Source organism: Pipistrellus kuhlii, unplaced genomic scaffold (assembly GCF_014108245.1).
Source record: "Pipistrellus kuhlii isolate mPipKuh1 unplaced genomic scaffold, mPipKuh1.p scaffold_m20_p_4, whole genome shotgun sequence".
NCBI classification, from domain to species: Eukaryota; Metazoa; Chordata; class Mammalia; order Chiroptera; family Vespertilionidae; genus Pipistrellus; species Pipistrellus kuhlii.
Window position 1 is genome coordinate 70,368,677 of NW_023425540.1, and position 23,267 is coordinate 70,391,943.

The 23,267-nt window shown below is 42.7% G+C and overlaps 2 protein-coding genes and 1 long non-coding RNA gene across 5 annotated transcripts in view; 2 read left to right on the plus strand and 1 right to left on the minus strand.

The window, feature by feature from the left end:
- The window catches only part of LOC123651011 (cytochrome P450 3A12-like), a 43,072-nt gene extending 32,791 nt beyond the window's left edge, over window positions 1–10,281 (plus strand). The window contains exons 13-14 of the mRNA XM_036410008.2: window positions 2,662–2,669; window positions 10,251–10,281. Of these exons, the coding sequence (XP_036265901.1) occupies window positions 2,662–2,669; window positions 10,251–10,269 (27 nt within the window). The 3' untranslated portion in view covers window positions 10,270–10,281. The remainder of the gene's footprint in view (window positions 1–2,661; window positions 2,670–10,250) is intronic.
- On the plus strand, window positions 5,520–6,771 carry LOC123651204. The gene is made up of 2 exons (XR_006739752.1): window positions 5,520–6,671; window positions 6,703–6,771. It is a non-coding gene; the product is annotated as an uncharacterized LOC123651204 (long non-coding RNA).
- Window positions 7,212–23,267, minus strand: part of TRIM4 (tripartite motif containing 4) — a 30,681-nt gene continuing 14,625 nt past the window's right edge. The window contains exons 3-8 of one of the 3 annotated variants that reach the window (XM_036410012.2): window positions 21,596–22,034; window positions 15,755–15,850; window positions 14,795–15,025; window positions 12,911–12,933; window positions 12,551–12,648; window positions 7,212–10,260 (exon numbers count right to left, since the gene is read on the minus strand). In XM_036410012.2, coding sequence (XP_036265905.1) covers window positions 9,656–10,260; window positions 12,551–12,648; window positions 12,911–12,933; window positions 14,795–15,025; window positions 15,755–15,850; window positions 21,596–21,988 — 1,446 coding nt within the window. In that variant the 5' untranslated portion in view covers window positions 21,989–22,034 and the 3' untranslated portion in view covers window positions 7,212–9,655. Of the gene's footprint in view, window positions 10,261–12,550; window positions 12,649–12,910; window positions 12,934–14,794; window positions 15,026–15,754; window positions 15,851–21,595; window positions 22,164–23,267 lie in introns of those variants that run through there. The other 2 variants (XM_036410013.2, XM_036410014.2) reach the window with 2 other exon arrangements.

A 23,267-nucleotide genomic window follows, 5' to 3' on the forward strand; every position in this document is an offset into this window, starting at 1 on the left:
CAACAGGAAAAGAGCAGATTTCTGCTATTTTGGATCACTCAAGGCACTGTTTTCTTAGCTCCTTCCCTACTTAGTAAAATATGAATTTGGCTCTAGCACTGGTGTTCTTACAGTAACCTTTTCCTAAATGTTTCCTTGGCAGCAATGATAGGGATTATAATGAGGACACATTGACCCGACATAAGCAATCATGAAGGAAGTGGAGCATCACCTGTGAGAAATAAAGCATTTGTAAGCCTACCCCTGAGAACCTAAGATGTCAGCTGGGGCAAATTAAAGGCATTACATATATGTTGTCAGGGATGCCAACCCAGAGGACATCCCGATTCTCTGCTGGAAACCATTTCTTAAAATGCCAATTAGGCTGTGCTGTGTGCAATGAGATAAGCGTTCCCAAAGGACTTTGTTTGGGGTTGGTTTGCAGGGATCAGGGGAATCAGATATTTTGAAGAGCGTGTCTTTAAAGATAACATGAGTGTATTATCTCCCAGGGCCAATTAACTGTGTAGAGAAACAATTCCTAGTGTCTTCTGGCTTATTTTCTATCTTGAAATCCACATTTCTCTAGCCTCTTTTCATCCAAACCTTTTGAGAATACAGCATGAGGAAGATCTAGTCTCGAATGCCCTTCTGAGTGTTTTCCATGTGCCATATCCATAAAAAAGAAGTCAAAGAATGGAGGCAGGCACTTACTACTACCGTGTTTCCCCGAAAATAAAACATCCTCCAAAAATAAGACCTAGCGCATGGAAAGATAAGACATCCCCTGAAAATAAGACCTAGTGCAACTTTGGGAGAAAAAATTAATATAAGACACTGTCTTATTTTTGGGGAAATAGGGTAGTATATCCCACCCTAGCTGTTTGTCATACTCAAACTAGATTACAGTTTGTCCTCATGTAGAAAATGTAATTCAAAATGGATCAAAGACCTTATATAAAATCTAAAATAATAAATAACAGTAGAAAACATAGGTATTAAATATATGGACCTTGGTCATGGAGAACATTTTATGAACTTGACCCCAACAGAGAGGGAAGGAAAGGCAGAAATAAGTAAATGAGACTATATAAAACATAAAAGCTTCTACATAGCAAAAGAAACCAACAAAAAATAAAAGGGTAGCCAACAGAAAGGGAGTAGATATTTGCCAACAATAGCTCTGATAAGGGGTTAATATCCAAAATACAGTATAAAGAACTCATGTAACTCAACACCAAACAAAGAGAATCCAGTTTAAAAATGAGCAGCCCTAACTGGTTTGGTTCAGTGGTTGGAGTGTTGGCCTATGGACTGAAGGGTCTCAGGTTAGATTCTGGTCAAGGAGTACATATCTCAGTTACAGGTTCAGTCCCTGGCCCTACTCAGGGTGCGGGAGGCAACCAATTGATGTGTCTCTTTCATATCAATGTTTCTCTCTCACCTTCCCTTCCATTCTCTCTAAAAAAAAATCAATGGGAAAAATATCCTCAGGTGAGGATTAACAAAACAAAAAATATGGGCAGAGGACCTGAACAGACGCCTCTCCTAAGAAGACATACAAATGAGCAACAGATAGATGAAAAGACGTTTAACTTCATTAACTATTAGGAAAATACAAATCAAAACTACAATGAGATATCACTTCACACCTGTTAAAATGGCTATTATCATCAAGACAAGTAATAACAAGGTTTGGAGATGTTGTGGAGAAAAGCAAACCCTTATTGACTGCTTGTGGGAATGTAGACTGGTACAGCCATTATGGAAAACAGTCTGGCATGGCAATTCCTCAAAAAATTAAGAATAGGAGGAGAACCAAGATGGTGGCATAGCCAAGCGCCTATGCTTGCTCCCTCTCACAACCACATCAAAATTACAACTAAAATACAGAACAATCATCATCCAGAACCACCAGAAAGCTAGCTTAATGGAAGTCTACAATTAGAGAAGTAAAGAAGGCAGCGCACTGAGATTGAAAGGAGGTGTGGAGGCAAGGAACGGGCTGGTCAGGCACTCAGTTGTGCTGCTTTTTAACCAGGAGGGAGATAGTCTCTGCAGAGGCCACGGGAGGAGGAAGGGGTCTCAGCCCCACACCAGACCCCCAGCCCAGGGTCCCAGAGCTGGGAAAAGAAGTCCCCATAGGCAGTAAGAACGACAGGCTATAAAAACCAGTGCGGATTGGGGCTCAAGTGGCACAGAGGCTGCTAGATACACAACTGTTTCTCTTAAAAGGCCAGCACACCAACTGAATTTATAAGCTCTCACTTCCTCTGAAATCCAGCACCAGGGCAAGGCTCTGGATGACCTCGACCCATATAAGGAGAAACTGAACTACCTGGCATCCGGGCAGGAACTCAGGGGTGGCTTTCTTCCAGACGGAGGTGCTCACAACTGTCATTGTTCCTCCGCTTGGACCTCCCTGGTTCTGTTTACTCCACCCTGGTGATTCCCTGAGACCCCACCCCGTCCAATTAATAACCCCAACCAGCTGAGTGCAGCAGGTTTTTCATATGAATGACCTCTCCTTGGGCTAAAACCTGTCAAACAAGCTGCAGCTGGGTCAGGAAGCCATAAACCTAACAATAAAAGGCCCAAGACCAGGCACCAACCTGCCTTGCTTCACAGCTGGGGCCTCATCTGGACACTGCCAAACCTGACACAAAGAGGAGGAATCTGCAGATCTCTCTGTAGCTCCAGGCAGTGTGGCTTACTTTACACCTCCCTGGAAACCCAAGAGCCAGTATACCCAGTAGTCAGTATCAGGCAATACCAGATTACAACTCTACACATCCAAAAGTGACACACCTAAGGGTCAGACTCATTGAGCACCAAAGCCCCATTGAAGCAAGTCCTGCTCCATAAGGTGTCTCCCGCACAGCAGCTCTCCCACTGTAGTCACAGTTGGGCACCACAGCCAATTGGCCTGGATGTCAATTCCTCCCAGTGACATCAACAGCAATCAAGGCTCAGCTACAAGACTTTGGGTTCTGTATTGTGTTCCATTAATCTATATGTTTGTTTTTATTCTTGTACTATGCTATTTTGATTACTATGGCCTTGTAGTGTGATACCTCAACTTTGTTCTTCTTTCTCAAGATTGCTTGCCTATTCAGTCTTTTGTGGTTCTATATACGTTTTTGAATTATTTGATCTATGAAAATAATTCAATGAAAAACATCATTGAGCCGGGACCGGTTTGGCTCAATGGATAGAGCATCGGTCTGGGGACTGAAGGGTCCCAGGTTCGATTCCGGTCAAAGGCATGCACCTTGGTTGCGGGCATATCCCCAGTAGGGGGTGTGCAAGAGGCAGCTGATCGATGACTCTCTCTCATCAATGTTTCTAACTCTATCTCTCTCCCTTCCTCTCTGTATAAAATCAATAAAAAATATATTTAAAAAAAGAAGAAAAACACCATTGATATTTTTAAAGAAATTGTGTCGAATCTATGGATTTGTGTAATATGGACATTTTAATGACGTTAATTCCTCCTTTTCATGAGCATGAAATGTGCTTCCAATTATTTGTTTTTGTTTTTCAATTTTTTCTTCAGTGTCTTATAGTTTTCTGAGTATTAGTCCTTTATCTCCCTGGTTTAATTTATTTCTATGTATTTTACCTCTCTTGGTGCAATTGTAAATGGAATTGTTTTCTTAGTTTCCCTTCCTGATAGTTCATTATTGGTGTATTAAAAAAAAAAAAAAACAGCCCAAACCTGCGGATAGAGCGTCAGCCTGCAGACTGAAAGGTCCCGGGTTCAATTCCAGTCAAGGGCATGTACCTTGGTTGTGGGCACATCCCCAAGTAGGGGTTGTGCAAGAGGCAGCTGATTGATGATTCTCTCTCATCAATGTTTCTAACTCTCTATCCCTATCCCTTCCTCTCTGTAAAAAATCAATAAAATATATATATTTTTTAAAAGCAACTGATTTCTGAATATTTAGTTTGCATCTTGTTAAATTACTGAATTCATTTGTCAGTTCTAGTAGTGTTTTGGTGGAAACTTTAGGGTTTTCTATAAACAATATCATGTCATCTGCAAATAATGACAGTTTTACTTCTTTCCAATGTATCAATAGATGCTTTTCTTTTTGCTTGGTTGCTATGACTAGAACTTCCAGGACTATGTTGAATAAGGTTGGTGAAATTGATATTCTTGTCTTGTTCCTTATCTTAAGGGAAACAAACGGTTTTAGTTTACCCTGGTTGAATATGATGTCAGCTATGGGGTCTGTCATATATAGCCTTTATTACATTGAGGTATGTTCTCTCTACTCCCACTTTGCTGAGTTTTTATCATAAATAACTGCTGGATTTTGTCAAATGACTTTTATGCAGCTATTGATATGATCATGTGATTTTTATCTTTCATTTTGTTTATGTTGCGTATCATGTTAATTGGCAGACATTGAACCAATCTTGCAAAAAGTTTAAAAAGTTGGTAGATTTTAACTCAACTATACCAATTATATCATTAAGTATAAATAAATTAGACAGTTCAATTAAGACAGAGATTTTTACAATGGATGAAGATGCAAGACCTGCAAGTGTGTGTGTCATGCTAAATGAAAAAACAAAGCCAGGATGATCTGTCAAGAAACATTCTGTAGGTCTACACCATATAATAATGATGACAAAACTGTGAGGAAGAGCAGATAAGTGTGCTTTCAATTTTATTTAGAGGACCCTAATCCCTTTAACTCTGAAAATCTTTTTCACTTCAGAATTACCTATCTCCTACATTCTTAGCAACCAAGTCAATAAGAAAAAAGGCTGTACTAAGCATCCAGACTCCAGAGGAGCAGTGATTTTCTCAATCTTTCCTGTGAGTTTCTCTTGGATGCCTATGGATCTAGTCTATAGATTCTAATTCATCAGCATGGGTATTCTATGAAATATCTTTCCAAAGATCTTATAAGTCCTCAGTTACCTGGGTTTCTTCATTGTCTTTTTTCCCACATTGTCATTTCACCCCCCTCATACTTTCAACATACCAGAAGATGTTTAAAGCTAGTAAGTGTTTAAAGTAGTAATAGCAACCATTTGTTGATATTTATTGCATATGAAGAAGTGAAATGTGTAACAATCAAACAAGTACTGGGAATCAAGGTCATATTGTTACAGTCTTTCACCTTACATGAAGTGGCATTATTTGAAGGTAGATTCATAGTTTGAATTGTAAACCCTATGGCAATGACGAAAAGAAGTTTAGTAAGTATATAAGGAGATAAAATGATTTTTCAAAAATGCTCAGCAAAATTAGAGAAAGCAGAAAAAGGAAAAAGAAACATAGAAGAAATGAAATTAATAGAGAACAGCTAGCAAGATGGTATATATTTTTAGTAATAATATTTTTTTTAGGAGTGTCCAAGGGCAGCTCACAGAATCCTACACTAGTTGTGCCATTAAGTGCAATGATATACAATCAAAGATTCACTTGCCTTTGCTAGAAAGATAGCTCATATTTTTTTTAAATCCATACCATACAATTTTTTTATTTAAAAATTCTTTATTGTTTAAAGTACTATTACATAAAACTCATTTTCCCCCATTGACCACTCCCCAGCTGCCCCCACCCCAAGATAGTATATGTTAATACACTATACAATAAATTTAAAGGTGAATGATTTAAGAATAGTTAAAAATTTACAGACTGGATTTTTTTTTTAAAGTAAGACCCAACTATATGAGATTGTATTGATCAGGGGAACAAAAGCAATAGGATGAATTATTGGCCATTGACTCACATGATCATGAAGACTACATTCCACAGTCCTCTGTCTGCAAGCTAGAGAACCAGTAAAGATGGTGGTATAATTCAGTTAGAGTCCAAAGTCCTGAGAATCATGGGGACTAATGGTGTGAGTTCCAGTGGGATCCAAAGGCCAAAGAATCAAGAGACCAATGGGGTACATGTCAGTCCACATCTGAAGGTTAAGAACCAGGAGCACCAATGTCCAATGGCAGGAGTAGATGGATGTCCCAGCAGAGGCAGAGAACGAATTTGTCTTCCCTCTCCCTTTTTGTTCTATTCAGGCTCTCAGATGACTAGATGATATTTACCCACATTGGTGAGAGCAATCTTCTTTAATTAGTCTATTGATTCACATGTTCATTTGTTCTGGAAACACCCACACAGACACACCTAGAAATAATGTTTTACAACCATCTGGATATCCATTAGCCCAGTCAAAATTAACCATTATAGAGGTCTACAAGAAACATTTTTTAATATTATGATAGAGGACTTCGAGTTTCAGATCCAATATGTAAAAAGTTTGGAAGTTATAACTCATATCCTTAAAGAGAGGAGAGAGAGAGAGAGAGAAAGAGAGAGAGAGAGAGAGAGAGAGAGAGAGAGAGAGAGAGAGAGAGAGAGCGCGCGAGCGCGCTGTAAAGCAATGGCTTTTCTCGGACCCAGCAGAGAACTGAGGCTGCCTGGCAAATTGCCACCCCAAAATCTGGGTAGACAGATCCAGAGTTGAAGCTCAGATTCACTTACCTGAAGCAAAACCCCACCAGAGCCATAAGCTTAATTGGCAGATTTGACAAAGGTTGAGTACACTGGCTTGAGTGAGAAACTTGGTTGCAGTTTTGGAAAGGGGGCACATATATCATTAGTTTTACCTCCAGGAATCCCACCAAATTCTCAGAGAAAAGGTGAAAAAGATCCCCCTCATGGCTCTGGCGTGGGGGGGGGGGGGGGGGGGCGCGGGTGAGAAGAGGACTAGAAATCATTGAAAAATGTGCCCAGAGTGTTTTCCATAGCAAAAGCCCAGTCTCCGGGGGTGGGGGGGGGGTGGGGGGGGGGGGGACGGGACGGGACACTTTAACAGAGCCCTATTCAGGATCACACAGCATGAATAGTTTACAGAAACAAAGCATGTATCACCAACTTCGGGGGCTGTGCAGCACAAGCCTAGGTTGAAATCTGAGATGGTCAAGATCAAGTGGAGAAAGTGTAGGATGGTCATTGTCAGCCCTGGCCAAATTGCTCAGTGGTCAGAGCATCAACTTACAGACTGAAGGCTTAGATTCCCTATCAAGGGCATGTACCTCAAGTGAGAGTTTACTCTCCCCTCCCCAGTTGAGGGTTCCCCATTGGGGAGGCAACCAGAACTAGTCCATGTATCTTTCTCACACTGATGTTTCTCTCTCCCCCCTCCATCTCCCTCCCTTTCACTCTCTCAATGGAAAAGAATATCCTCCAGTGAGGATTAAAAAAAAAAAAAAAAGTCATTGTCCAACTGTTTTGGGGGAAGTGTTAATTTCTGCTCCCAAAGCTAAAGTGTCTGTGGTGAAATAAGCTTTCTCAAGGCCACATAATAAATGCCCCTCCTAATGAGGCAGTTAATACATTTAACATAGTAAAGTCTCAAAGAAAACTCCAAGTAAAATTGAAAGCTATTACATCTGAAAACCTAAGATAGGTAAAAGTAAAGTTTTATCCCCGCTACAGTGATATGAAAGCTTGAGAAAAGAAGAAAAAGCTTGGAATCACTGCCACCAGATATATAAAAGGAAGTCAAGGGATGAAAAATTGAAGTTTGTTTACCAAGTAGCTCAAAGAGCCCCCTTTAAGTCAATTGAGACTTTGGAGCAGAGCCAATCAACCTAGTTCAACAGCCCAGAACAAGGAGAGGAGCAAAGGTACTGACAAGTTTCCCAAGGACTGGAAATGAACAAGGCAGGTGCTAGAAGTCCTGATGGAACCTGTTCCTTTCCTGGGGCTGCCATTAAAAAGCACCACACACTGGCTGGCTTACCCCACAGGAATCTATGGTCTCAGTGCTGGAGGCCAGGAGTCCACAGGTGTTGGCAGCTTCTAGGGGAGGATTCCTCCTTCCTTTCCCAGCTTCTAGCAGCCCCAGGCTTTCCTTGGCTTGTGATAGCGTAATTCCCATCTCTCCTATGGCCATATTCCAAGCCTTCACATGGCATTTCGTGTGTGTGTGTGTGTGTGTGTTTACAAATTTCCCTCTAATTATAAGAATACCAGTCACGTTGGGTTAGTCCCACCCTAATGTCCTCAATTTAATTTCCAATAAGGTCATGCTCACAGGTAGGACTTCAACATATCTTTTTGGAGGACACATTCAACTCACAGCCTCCAGTAACTTGGAGAGTGAAGGAGAACTGAGCAGAAATCATTAGATGAAATCACACTGGCCTGGCAGAATAGGAAGATAAGCCAGAATGGGCTGGGACACAGGCAGGGGAAGGGTTAGGGAGGGTGCTAGAAGTTTTGAAAGAAGCCTTGTTAAATCACTCCAGAAAATATTGAAAATCTGGGAGAAAACACATCAACATGTTAGTAATCGTGGACCACTGATGGCTTTAATTTTCTTTACACTTTGTACATTCCAAATTTTCTACAAGAAGTGCACGACTTTTATAATGAGAGCAACAATCATTATTTTTAAAATAACTATCCAGTAACTTCCACAATACACTTGAGTGCTTACAATTGAGAGTATAAAGGTAAAGCGAAAAACACATATATAAGATAAAATGTAAGAAAATAAGAAACAAATTTATGCTGACCCATAATCTGCATTCTCTAAATACTTACAAATAAATGCAGAGTAGGAAAAAAATAATGTGACTTTCATCTCAAACAGATCTAAATTGAATCCCAACACTCCCATTTGCCAGCTAAGCAATAATGAGTGAATTACTCTAAAGGTTTGTTTTCTCACTTGTAAAAATAGGATTTTAATCTCCATCTCACCAAGCTGTTAGAGAGTCATATGAAATCATTATGTGAAGAGGCTAGCACAGTATAAATACTTAAATGTTTTTCAACACTTTCACTATGTCAATAAACTTGTATATACAATCTATGATAACTAACACAATAATGAACACTTGACGGCTGAGACCTGGTCAGGTGAAGAGAGCAGTAACATGGGCAGAGTCAGTTTTCTGATCCAGAAAAGTGAAGGATATCAGTAGTTACTGGAAAGAGTAATTATGCAATTGAAGTGAATGTGGATTCCATACATTTTTCAAGTTTCAGGAAAAAATGAGATAAGCCTCAACGTGGGATGTCCACACTATGTGCCTATAGCACCAGTTGGGACACTTCAGTCTACAAGTAACTGAAATGCAACTAAAATCGCCTCATACAAAAAGGGAGCAATAATCTCAGATAACAAGTAGTTTGGGATTAGGGAAATTCCAACAGTTTGATGCCAGCAAAGACCATGTTTTTTCTTCCTTTCCACTGTTACTGTACTCTCCTCAGTTCCAAGACAGATGCTAATATAGAAAAGAGCTGTGGCTTTCCAAATACCTCTTTTTAGAGGCTACAAAAATATTCCCCAGGAAGTTCCCCCACCCTGGAAAACTTGCCAACCTGTCTCATTGGCCAGAATTACCTCCCATGGGACTGCTTCTCCTGAAGCCACAGAGGGCGGACACCAAGCGGTTCCATTAGAAAGTGCCAGAGGAGAAGCTGAGAAGTGGGGCCAGTGGCTAGAAAGGCAATAGGATGTGCCATATCTGTCTATGCACAGGACACACAGGGAGACAAACAGAACACAAAACTGGAGTTCTGAGTGGACAGTACTGATGTGCTATGAGGATCACTATGAAGTTAAAGAGGAGGGCCAAGAAATGGTGTCCCTGAGACATAGACAGGGATTCTTGAGGTGGGGAAGAACAGCCATCATCACTTCCCTCCAGTCACTGGTGGGATGACTAAAGATGCTAACGGGCTCAACCAGAAAAACGGCCGGAGACATGAGACAAAAGAACAAGAGAAAGTGTGTAGGTGCATTCCATCCGCAGCATTGTAGAACGAGATATCCCCAGCCCCATAATCTAGGAAAATGCCCACCCGGTGAAGAGCTGACTCTAGCTTGGCGGGATTTACAGGGGAGCCTGTGAGGGGCCAATAGCCAGCAGGACTCCAACAAATAGCCCAGATGCCCAAGTGAGGAGACATTTCTGCGTTATCAACAATCCCCATGATGTCCTCCTGACACACCCCCACAGCAATCTCCCGGGTATCTCGGTTCTCCACTTCCCAGTAATGTTTCCCTGAAGTGAAAACATTTTTCCCCAAAACACACGGTAAGTGTTGAAATCTCTCTACAAAGTGTGTGCTCTGCTGGGAATTCCTCCATCCAGTGAAGTAGTTCCATGCTGAAGAAAGTAATGGCCTAGAATTGGCGGGTGCTCCATTTTTCACATACTTCCCTTCCTGGGAGAAGACAAGTTGGGGATGGCCTGTGTCTTCAGCCGCACTTACAGCCACTGCAGAGGAAAAGAGAGCTAAGGTAAATAACTCGAGAGCTCACCACCAGCCTTCCTCCAGAAATGCCCATCATTCCAGCTTCAGCTCCATCTTTCTCCTCCCAACGTGTACTGTCGGGCATGCGACTCCTCATTGCCTCTCAACTATGCCTCAGGTGGGCCACTAGCAACCTGAAATCCTCATTTCCCTTCTGCTGCAAAAGACTAAGTCCTAGAAAATGGGGAGCTCGTTAGATCATGGCCATAAGACTTCACAACCAGCATAAAGTTTGGAGAAATGTTAACAAATCCTGACTTATTGAGTCAGAAGTAGACCAAGACTGTTGGCTGGCTGGTCCTCTGTACAGGTACCTATGAATGTCATCGTTAACAAGGCTTCTCTTCACCGGTTCCAGTTGTTCACTGGGCATCTCCACAGGGCCCCCACAGATAACTCAGAAAGGAACTTATTATCCTAAGTCTCCTTCCACCCATTTGGGATGAGGCCCAAGTTTGATCTTCCATGTCTCTATATGCCTATTTACAGAACATTTATAATCACTGTATTAATGTCTTATGTTTATTCTAATAACCTGGTCAACCCTGGGTTGACTTCTATTAATTATTCTCATTATGAGTCATGTTTCCCTACTTCTTTGCATGCCTGGTAATCCTTGATTGGATGTCAAACATTGTGCATTTACATTGTGAACATGCACTCATTTTTAAAAATCCCAATCAATCTTTTGAGCTTGTCCTGGCATGCAGTTACTCAGGAATAATTTGATCATTTGGAGTCTTCATTCATGTTTTAGGTGGGTCCAAAGCACTGCTCAGTATAGGGTAAATGATTCCCCACTAATGAGGCAAAACTTTCCTGAAAACTCTATTCAGTAACCATGAATTAAGAGTGTTCTAGTCTGGCTGGTAGAAACAGGTATTGTTCCTAGCCCTGTATGTGCATCAGGAACTGTTCCTTATAATCATTTTGGAAACTTTCTTCCTTAACCTCAGGTAGTTCTTCACAAGCTTGTTCTGATCAGTACTCTGCTGAAAACACCAGGGTTCTTTCCCTGTGGAGCCATCTCCTCTCCAGTACTCTGCAAACTCTCACTTTTTTTTGTTCTCGCTAGACTCTCAGTTCCATTGCTCAACTCAGACAAGTCTACCTAGCATTATCTCGGTTAAACCTCCCTATGATAGACTGAAAACTCTCTCAATCTCCTCATCTGTTTCACTTTATAAGCGATCATTGCCTAATGCTTGGTGTTTTGAAAATTGTTGTTTCTAGTACTGTTTTTTTGTTTGTTTGTTTTGTTTTGTTTTGTTTTAATTAACAAAAACAGTTTCAGGCAGAGTTCCTGTTACTTCATTTTAGCCAGATGGGGATATCCACAGCATGGTTCTTAACCAGGGATGTGCACGAGAATTGCCTATATGGCTTTTACAACATGTACATGCTTCCATACTTCCCTAGAGATCCCATAAGTTTATCTTTGGCCTTTCCTACACTCCTCTTCTCAGCCTCAGTCCCTGCCTTTCCCTACAATTCATCTTTATGGTTTAGTCACACAGGATACCCTCCATTTTCCACATCTTTAGTTCATGTTGCTGCCTCTGCTTGAAGAGTACACTCCCTTTTTCCACATGGCAATCTCCTACTCATCCCTCAAATGCCAAAATTGTCACCTCTGCTGTGAAAACTTCCCTACTTCACCCGCCATGTACTTCTATAATATTTTATACCACTGATAAACCCGGAGTCCAAAATATTACTGTGATATGTGTCTGCCTCCAATTTGCTTATGAATTCTTAGAAAAGGTCTTTTTTTTTTTTTTATCACTAGTGCCTTATAACAATACATAGCATGTGCTAAATGTTTCTTTATTTTGTTTTCTATTGTTGTTAATCCTCGCCCCAGGATATTTTTCCATTGTTTTTAGGGAGAGAAAAAGAGAAAGGGAGAGAGAGAGAGAAGCATTGATGTGAGAGAAATACATTGATTGGTTGCCTTCTTCATGAGCCTTGACCAGGGCCTGGACTGGGAAGGAGCCTGCAACCAAGGTACGTGCCCTTGACAGGAATCAAACCCAGGACCCTTTGGTCTGCAGGCCGATGCTCTATCCACTGAGCCAAACTGGCTAGGGCTAAATAAATGTTTTCTGAATGAAGCATATATCCATTCATTCCTAAGTAATTACCATTTTTCCCCCCGACTCTCCTGTTGGCTTCATATCCTATTTCCTCCTTCCTTTCCAGACTTCTCTCTGTTTATTCTCTTATTTTAAAGACTTATAGGGAGCTCCAACTCCTAGAAATTCTGCTCACCTTCAAATCGCTTCAGCATTTCCTTCATCAATGGTATATGGCACATAGTCTTCACCTCCAGGACTTCAAGGGAGTAGTTTACATCTTGGTTCTCACTCCTAAAAAAAAGTACAGAAGGCTGCTCTTCTAACTTAGGAGACAACTAGTTGGGTTAAGACCCCCAACTCCTATGAAGGCTCCAACTCCAAAGCTTAGACAATTTCTCTGCTAGTCCTCCTTGTAAAGTGAACAGCACCCCTCTCCGCGGGCCCCTCCAGGTGTGACCAGATTGACCTATGCAGCCCGGCCTTGTTCCCCTTCTACTCAAGCTGTATCTTTACCGTTGCATGCAGATCCCCATAAGAAAGAAGGAGTTCATACCTGGTCAAAAGGTCTTTTGGATTCTGTAAAGAGAAGAGAAGGAAGAAAGATGTAAGTTTGTACATCCTTCTTGAGAGCTGGCTCTCAACTTTATGAGCAGTATTTCTCTGTCAGCTGCTTTTGTTTGTCACAGATGATCTCCTGCTGCCAAAGCCAATGAACTGACACAATGTAGGTTTTTTCCTCCTGTGACCCCTCTGTACCATTTGACAATGTCAATCAATCTCTTTCTTGAAACTTTATTCTTTCTCTTTTAGCACTATGACATTAACTCTCTCGTGCTTTTTGCCAACTTCTCCATCTGTTCTCTTTCAATCAGAGACAATAACAAATGTTGGCTAGGATGTGGTAAGAATGTAAAATGGTTCAGCCACTTTGGAAAACAGTTTAGCAGCTTCTTAAAAAGTTAAATATACAAAATGACTAGCAAATCTGCTCCTACTGTTTTGAAAACATATATTCACACACAGAGTGCCAGACAAATGTTCATAGCAGCATTATTCATAACAGCCAAAAGATGGAAACAACTCAAATGCCCATCAATTTCTGAAAAGATAAACAAAATGTGCTGTATTCTACAATGAAATACTACTCAGGAATTTAAAAAGGAATTCAAATGCAATGCTAATATATGCTACAACATAAATAAAACTCAAAAACATTATATTAGATGAAAGAATACATACACAAAGATGACATAATATAATTGTGTGATATATTCAAAAAAGTAAAATCTACAGAATCAGAAAGTAGGTTGTGGGAGTCTGGGGGTAAGAACAGAAATTAACTGTAAACAAAAACGGATCTTATGGAAATGCTCTAAAGCTGGATTGTTGTAAGGGTTTAACAACTTGATAAAATTATATTGCTCAATTGTACACTTAAAATGGAGGAATTATATCTCAAGAAAGCTGTTTTGTTTTGTTTGTTTTTTAAAAAAGGGAATGTATGGAAATGATTAATTACCATTTGAAAAGTACTCAACCTCTTTAGTCATTAACCGCCATGTACCTTTCAGAAAGAGGGAAGAGGTGCTGATTGAGGGCATGAGATAACACCATACATCATTTTGGATGGCTAAAATTAAAGAACTGGTCATTCTAAGTATTGGTAAGGATATAGAGCAACTGGATCTTACACACATTGCAGCAATGGTGTAAATTGGTACAACTACTGTGATCAGAGATTGCTCTCATTGATACATATACATAACTGACAGAAAATGTACACATAGTGCACCAAAACAAGATGTTCTTAACTGCTTTTTGTTTCAGTAAACACTGGAAACAATCCAAAGTTTGTTAATAGTAAAATGACTAATATGTTTTTGTGTACTGATACTATGGAAAACTGTCACCCCTCATATCAAATTCAAAACAAAGGTTTTGAATTCTATATCCAGTATCCTCCATTTCTTTCACTTGTGACCTGTTTCTTTGTCTCTGCATTTTGGCTGCTTCCCTGAGTTGATTGAGTGGCTTTGTGTGCTAGGTGTCCTATGGGGCCCAGTGGCTCAGCCTCCCAGTTACCTGAGGTGGACACATACCCTGTTTGTACAGGGTGGGGCAAAAGTAGGTTTACAGTCAGAGTCTTTTGCCCACCCTGTACAAACATATAAATAAGACAAATAGAAAAGTCTTAGATGTGCTTCAGATCCTAGATAAATTATTGGGCCAGGTGAATGATACCTACAGTGTACTGAATTAAGTTCCTTTAAATAGTAAATCTTTGATTATTTGATTGTATTACGACAGTAGTAATACAATCATCAACAGAGAGAAAACGTTTCTTCTATTAAACTCACTCACTAAGAAAGACATTCAGCTCTGAAGGCAAGAGAGTTTAGTTGGTGATGTTAACGAACCCCTCCCCTGCCAGTCTCACCTGAAGCAACTCCAGAATGGAGCTCTGGCTCTTCTCCTCCACCTCTAAGATGAGCTTCTTCAGGGAAGTGATTATCTGATGGAGCCGTAATGTGTTCTCAGTCCGCTTCTTCTTGGTCTCTTCTTCTTCTTTGCTCAACTTCTGAAGAAACAGTTGCTCTTCTTCGGCCAGGAAGTCATGCAGCTTCGTAAATTCTGCGCTGAATCTCAATTTCTGGTTCTTCATCTTGTCCTAGAGCCACATGAGATTTGCTCAGTCCTCGTTTCTGCCCAGTCCTTACTCCTAAACTCCTTGCACAGGATGCCCCAGGAGCCCATGGTCCTTCCATTTAATCACCTCCTCCAGAAAAGCTCCTGCCTACCCCGCCCCACAAATTTCCAAAAACTGCTCCTCTGTTTAGGAGCAAACTTACTCCTAAACCGCTCCTCTGTTTAGGAGCAAACTTACAAGCAAAAACTTACTTGCTACCTTTATAGTAGCCTTCATAGTGTTCATTGATTCTTTGTAACATCTGGGTCTCTACTATAGCTATCAATGCTTTGTTATGTACTTTTTAAACTAAAATGCACTTTCACATCTAGTTAGTTTAGCTCTCAGAACACCTACTCTTCCGTTTTGGTAAACATTTAGATATGTGCTTGTGCACACACACACCATGCCTCCCAACCCTGAAAGCACAGTCCATTTACTTTCTACAATGCCATGGACCCAAACCAATTCCAACCTTAGGAAAAAGTGGGAAAGAAAGGGGCACTACCTTAACGTAGAATGGGGATGAAGTATATGGAACTCAGAGATCATTAGGGACAGATACATACTTCCTGTTCTAACACCTTATCTGCAAGGGGCCTGACAACTGATGGCCTCCTAAAAGCTCATCCCAGCAAAACTACATAAGCAGACACAGACTGCAAGGGCCTCAGAGGCAAGAGATGTCCAACCACGGCTGCTGTTGCCTACCTTCCACGCTGCAGCATTCTTCACTTCCATGTCCTGTAAGTGCATGGCTTTCTTCATCTTGGCCGTTAGACTACACTGAGTCATGAGAAGTTTTTCCTGCCAGCAGAAACACATGTTAGACAGAAATCATCTTTCCAAGCAACTTCCTTGTTCAAGAGCTTTAAAAAGTAACCTAACTGGGAGGGGGGCAATGTTAAAATATGTACACAGATAATAATTTAATTAAAAAAAAAAAAGTCCCCTAACCTAAACAGGCCATCTTCAGAATAAGAAATATTCTGGTCTTAAATCGCTACAAAACTATATAGAGTTTGCCTATTAAATTGGCAAAAACTGACCACTGTTAGACAATTAATAAGTACCTAGCACTGGCAAGATAGAAAAAGCTTCTGGCACCGTCATAAGCAGGAAAGTATAAAGTTGCATCTTTTAGAAGGGCAGTGGCAAGATTTCATAAAATTTTAAATGTACATAATACTACTTCTAATAATCTATGCAACAAAACACTACCAAAATAATCAATATCTCTATTTCATTATTTTAAATTTTACCTCAAAAACTAACATAAATGTTAACTCGGGTTAATACTGAGCATACTAAAGTATAGGAGGAAGTACTGCCTGCAATTAACTTTAAAATGCTTCAAAAGGAAATAATTATTGATGGATACAAAGAAGATACAGACAAATGAACAGATAGGTGATTAACAAATAGAATAAAATGTTAATGGCAGAACCTAGATGTGGGTATACTCGTATTATTATAAAACTACAGGCCCAGTGCACGGATTCATGCACATTGAAAGGAAATTAATTAGAAGGTGGCTGGTGGAGTGTGACAGGGCAAGATGGGCCGGACATGCATTACAGCCAACTTCCTATGGTCCCTCCCCAGCTGGCCACACCCAGGGTGGCACCATGGCTTGACGGGCGTCTGCGGAGTGAGCGGGTCCCTCTGGCAGGGATCCCATCTGACATCCCTCGAGGGGTCCCAGAGTGCAAGAGGGCACTCTGCAAAGTTGCTGTCACTGGGCAGCTCCTGTGTTGAGCACCTGCCCTGTGGTGGTTAGTGCACATCATACCTACTGGCCGGTCAGCCAGTTGGCTGGTCACTTAGCCTTTTATATACACAGATTCTTCCAAATTTGATGTATGCTTGAAAATTGTACAGTAAATGTGTGTGGGGGGAATAAAATTAGGTTATAAAGGAATTTATATAGTTCTGTTTTATATCACAATATCACTTGTATAATTTTCTAATATAATGTTTTATTTGTAGCATTACAAAATTGACTTATTACTCCTAGTTGCTCACTTAAATAGGTATATAATCCTGCTACTCTGTAAGGTAAGTGATTATCTCAAATAATCTTATTATTGTATTTTATTCAGTTATGTAACTGCTACTTTGTGATCACTGTCAAGTTCAATGTATATATGAGGCTTGTAATGAGATAAATAGCTGATATGTATATGACCAAGATTTTAAGTTTTCACTTTGATAATGAAAACAAATTAATCTTTTAAATAGAATTTTTCCATTTTTAAAGCTTTTAACAATTCTAGTATGCATGAATTATCCTGCATAGTTGGTTCTATTACCCAAGACTCGTAAGTCTTTCTGAATCTTGCCACAGTTGGGATATAAATGGTCCCGGAGTAAACTTGGAAGCCCTTTGGGGAGATCAGAAAACTCCTTCCCTGCAGTAACTGAAACTGCCAGGAGGTGGCAGGAGGGCAGCACCAAACATTTCAAAGCTGGCTAGTTGGTTTTTAAAAACCATTTCTCTTGATTTAGCATCAGAAAAATTTGTGCATATAAAATCATAGGTATAATAAAAGTACATACAACTTGCAGAATGAAGATATTTGCTGCTTGTGATCATGTTGTTCAAGTAAAATTTAATTTCAAATCAGATAGGATTTTCAATCTAGACCTTCACAAACTAATTATGTATCTGAGCCTCACACATTTCCTGGGTCACAGCTGATGACAAATGGATTAGATGATCTCTTAAATACCATCCCAGCTCTTAGGTCCTGTGCATTTGTCACTGTAATCAAGCAGGTAAATGTACCTCCAAAATAAACATCAAACCAGCCCCCTTACTGTCCCCACTGCCACTCTCTAGTTCAGTCACCATCATCTCTTGTCTGGACGTGTATAATAACCCCATGAGTGGTTTCCTACTTCCAATCTTGTCCTTCTCTCATCTGATATTCACAAAGTAGCTGAAAAAATCTTTCTAAAAGCCAATCCGAGCATGTCATTATCCTGCTTAAGATTCTTTACTGGCTTTCCTCACCACCAGAAAAATTCAAACACCTTATTACGGCCTGTTTAACCCACGTCATCTTATGCTACTTTCCCCCTCACTCATGATGCTCCTGGCACCTGGACCTTCTTTCAGTGTCAGGCTCTTTCCAGCCTCAGGGTCTTTGCATTTGCTGGCCACTACCTGGAATGTTCTTCCCACTGTTCCTCAGATGGCTGGATCCTACTCCTCAACCAAGTCTTAACTGAATGTCAACTGAGAGAAAGCTACTTCTCTGGCATGGTACATTATTTCTTTCACAGCGTATCATAATCCGTGATTATTTCATTTATTTGTCTATTGTCTACCTCCTACCCACAGCCCAATGCACTTCATAAGAACAGTCTTTACCTGTCTTATTCACCATTCTATTCCCAGTGCTATGTCTGATGCTATAGTATAGTGTCTGACACAAAACAGTGTTTAAGAAGTATTTGTTAGCCGAAACCGGTTTGGCTCAATGGATAGAGCGTCGGCTTGGGGACTGAGGGGACCCGGGTTCGATTCCGGTCAAGGGCATGTACCTTGGTTGCGGGCATATCCCCAGTGGGGGATGTGCAAGAGGCAGCTGATCGATGACTCTCTTTCATCGATGTTTCTAGCTCTCTATCTCTCTCCCTTCCTCTCTGTACAAAATCAATAAAATATATTTAAAAAAAAAAAAAAAAAAAAAAAAAAGAAGTATTTGTTAGATGAATTAATAGTAATGAAGGGATTAGCTTTGAGAATCAGAATGGCATGAGAATAAGATCATTACTTAAAGCCTTTCTGTGCAAACAATCTGCTTCCTCAAGTTTATGAAGCTATTTCTCTTTCTCTGTCCTCTTTTTCTGCTCCACCACTAATGACTTTTCAAAACCAACTTGTGTTTATCTAAAAGACCTTTTGATCCTGGCTGGTGTGGCTCAGTGATTGAGTGTCAACCCATGAACTAGGAGGTCACAGTTCAATTCAGTTAGGACACATGCCTGGGTTACAGGCTCCATCCCCAGTAGGGGGCGTGCAGGAGGCAGTTGATTTAAGATTTAAGGGCCCTGTTCTCCTTTCATAACCAGCCACTTTATTTGCCTCAGCCCTCACCCACAAATGTATTTTCCCTTCCATTTCTCTGATGGGTCCTTTCGATCTCTTTTGCTGGCTACTAAGCACTGGTATTTCCCAAGCTTCTCTTTATGCCCCCTTTTTCTTACCATCCATGTGGTTCCCCTAGGGCAGTGTTTCCCAAAGTGTGGTACACGTACGCCCAGGGGTACGGGAAGAGTTTGGTGGGGATATGCACTGCACCGTGCTTAGCTGCGCCTAATTCTACGTTCTCATGAGTACGAGGGGTACTCAGCGTTATGAAAATTATAGAAGGGGTACACATATGTCAAAAGTTTGGGAAACACTGTCCTAGGGAAATCTCACCTGCTTACTTCTCCTATGAGTAGGCTGACAATTCTAAAATAGTGTTTTGAGCCTCTGATGCCCCCTGCCTCCTGTCCCTCTTCCTTGGACTTACTGTCACAGTTGCCTCCACTTAACATGTCCCAAAATGAGCACTAGAAACTGGCATCCTATACTCCTCTCTCTCTCTCTCTCCCTTACCCACCTAGTCCAATTAGTCACCACGTCGTTCAACTCCAGCATTCAAAATGAATCCATCGCCCCTGCCCTGCACTAATTCAGGCCCTTACTGCCTCCTGCTTGAAATGGTGCAACAACAGTCTAATTGGTCTTCTCTAACCACATAGATATCAAAGTGATCTTCCTAAAACAAAAAACTGATGGTCATTCCCTGCCTTTAAGTCCTCACTGCCCATTGCCTCAGAGAGAAAGCTATGAACATCCTTCCTTTCTTCACCCTCAACTACTCCCACCATCCTCCCGCCACGTTCCGTACTCCAGAAGTTCTAAGCAACCTCCGTCCTCTGACCTATCACACGCTGTCCCACACTGCCACTCTGTTCCCTTGGCCTGAATATCCTCTCCCCTCTCTTGCTATACTTACCTTTCAAGGCTGAACTCAGGTGTAATGCTTTTGTAATGCCGTTCCTCACTCATCACTGATCACTCTGACCTCAGACTTTCTGGGTACTTGGTACAAACTTGGGTAACTCTCAGACACTAAAATTGTTGGTGTACATGCTTATAAGACAAGGCCTATGTCTTTCTCATTTATGTCCAGATTCTAGAACAATGCCTGGCATGCAGTAAGCATCAATAAATGTTGCTGAATGAATTACTATACACTTCATTGTCCAGCTTTACATCTGTTTCCTGTTTGTAGTCAGCTGATAAAACTGTACATTTTATAGTTTACAAAATCATTTCACTTGTGTCATTAAGTGAGTGCATTCAACCAGTACTTACTAGATACCAATTCTGTTGGAGACCACTGGAGTTACACCATCAGTAATGGAAGGGGGTAGAGCTACTCTGGAAAAGATGATCAAGGAAGATCTTCAAGCTAAAAGCAAGTAAGATCTAAAGGACAGAAGGTGTGGGTAGAGAAAGAGAACAGCCTTGAAAACAAAAGCAAGAAGGCCAGTGTGGCTGGAGCAGAGTGGATAAACTGATTTATTCAACAGAAGCTTCTTAACTAACCTGTGAAACAGGACAAATAATATACAGTTCAAATATGAAGTGATTTCCCAACTGATTAAAGAAGCTAGTAACAAATCCTAGCCTTATTACTCCAAACCAGGCTTTTCCCAAATACTTGTCTATGACACCCACAGGACAGACCTGCACTGTCCAATACAACAGCCATTAGGCAGTGAGCACCCGAAATGGGGACAGTTGGGATTAATATGTGCTGTAAATGAAGTACACAGATTTTAAATGTCTACTATGAAAAAGTAGCTATCTCACTGATATTTCCTAAGAACAATGTTAAACAGTATTCTGGATAATTAGGTAAATAAAATACATTACTAAAAATGAACGTGCCCTAGCTCATTTGGCTCCATGCATAGCACATCGGCCTGCGGACTTTAAGGCCTGCGGACTGTAGGGTCCCAGGTTCGATTCCGACCAAGGGCACAGGCCAGGGTTGTGGGTTGGAGACCACTAGAGTTACACCAAGTAGGGGGCGTGTAGGAGGCAGCCAATCAATGATTCTCATTGATGTTTCTATCTATCCCTCTCCCTTCCTCTCTGAGATCAATAAAAATGTATCTTTTTTTTTTTTAATGAGCATCACCTGCTCTTTGACCACTATAAAACGTATCCACGAGGTTTGCCTTACGTTCCTATTGGACAGCACTGGTATGCACACGCCCACTCGGTGTGTAAGCCTGAAACTAGCAGCTCCCCAGGGGAATCTAGCCAGTTCCCGGGAAATCCGGGGTGCCGGCACGCCCCCTCTCACCCCTCCACCCCCTACCCCCGTTTCAGCTTCAGCTCTGAGCTCCGCGTAGCACCACTTCTTTGAGCCTCAGAGGGGTTTTCCTGCCTCCAATGGGGCCTGGCAGCCACCCCGGGTCTTCCAGGGCCGCGGAGGGAGCGGCAAACACAGGGCCAGCCGGCGCCCGCGGCGGGCTCACCCGGTAGCTCTCGAAGGCCTCGTCCACGGGCGCCATGGCGTGGTCCTGGTGCTCCTGGGACTCGCGGCACACCAGGCACACGGGCCGCTGGTCGTCCTCGCAGAAGAGGCGCAGCGGCTCCCAGTGGCGGCCGCACAGCCCGGGCGGCACGGGGCCCTGGCGCCGCCGCCGCGTCTTCTCCGTGAGCCGCGCCAGCGCCCAGTTGGGCCGCAGGGCGCCGGGCGCCGACGGCTGCCGGCACTCGGGGCACAGGAACAGCCCGTCCGCCGGCGTCCAGCCGCGGCGCAGGCAGCGGCGGCAGAAGTTGTGGCCGCACTCGATGGACACCGGGTCGTTGAAGAAGTCCAGGCAGATGGGGCAGGTCAGCTCTTCCTGGAGCTCCTCGGCCTCCATGACGCCTCCCCGACCCGAGCCGCCCGGCCGACCGACCGACGCGGGGCTGCGGGCGCTGCAGTCCGACTTCCGGGGCTGCGGGCGCGGGGGCGCGCGGGAGTGGCCTCCCAGGCCTGGACACCCTTCGGACTGGACTTGGGCCGCTCCTCCGGCCAACAATAGAAATGCGGAACCCCCTCCCCTTCCACTACCCGCTTCCCTCCGCCCCCCGGAAGCCCGGAGCGGATGCCGAGAATCTCCGGCCCGGAGGGCGGCGCCTGCGCCTCTGCAGCCCGGGCTGGTGCAGCTGAACCCGAGGCGCTAACGGGCCGGGCCGGCGGGTCAGGTGTGGGAGGTGAGGCTGAGGGCCGCTGGCTGCTCCGGCGATTTAGGCGCCTGGGTCCTAGGCAAGCTGCACCCAGGACAGGTCCGTGCAGCTGGGCCCTGAGGAATGGGGCTTAGAAGGCGCTGGGCCTCGAGGCTTGCTCTCCCTGAAGTCCCCCCTCTTTTTCAGCCTCATTCTGCAAGGAAAGGAGCCCCTTCTCACCCTCCAGCCCCAAGGTCTGGTTGAGTTCATAGAAAAAAGCAGGATATCCTAGTCCCCATCAAAGCCCACCGACTCTCCTCCACTCTTCTCCGGAGTTTGGTGAAACTCCGGTGATGTGCGCAGGAAAGGGGGTGTTTGGGGAGCTATCTGATGGTCCCGTCACCCTGGTTTCCCCCGCTTGCTTCCTCAGCATAGGAAACAGACCCCAGGTAGAGGGAAACCCCTTCTCCGGGCATGGCGCACTCACCCAATGCTGATAGGGGTACCAGTGGTTAAGTTAGGGGAAGGAATCCCGGATTAGATGATGAACTCCAGGTTTGACTTCCCATCAGTGTTTTAGTTCAACTCCCAGGAGGTCTGAGGAACAGGTGATGCTCTGCGCCAGCTGGGGGGGGGGGGGGGGGGGGGGGGGGCGGGCGTCTGCTGAATCACCGAAGATGCTGGGAAGGAGCAAATCCTATAGGTGCTGGTGCTGGAGCAGTTTCTGATACTCCTACCTGATGAGGTCAAGACCAGGATGAGAGAGCAATGCTTAGAGAGTGGAGCTGAAGCTGTAGCTGTTGTGAAAGACTGGGAAAGAGAGTGAAAAATAAGTGTTTTTAAAGAGGGAGTGATTAAGATTCAGAAGCACAGATACATTGCCTTTTGGACCCAGCTTGAAGACAGCAACCATATTGCTATCCCAAGGAGCATCCATTAAGGCTTTCTACAAATAATATGCTTGCCTGTTTCAGGGAATTATTTGTTTCTTTT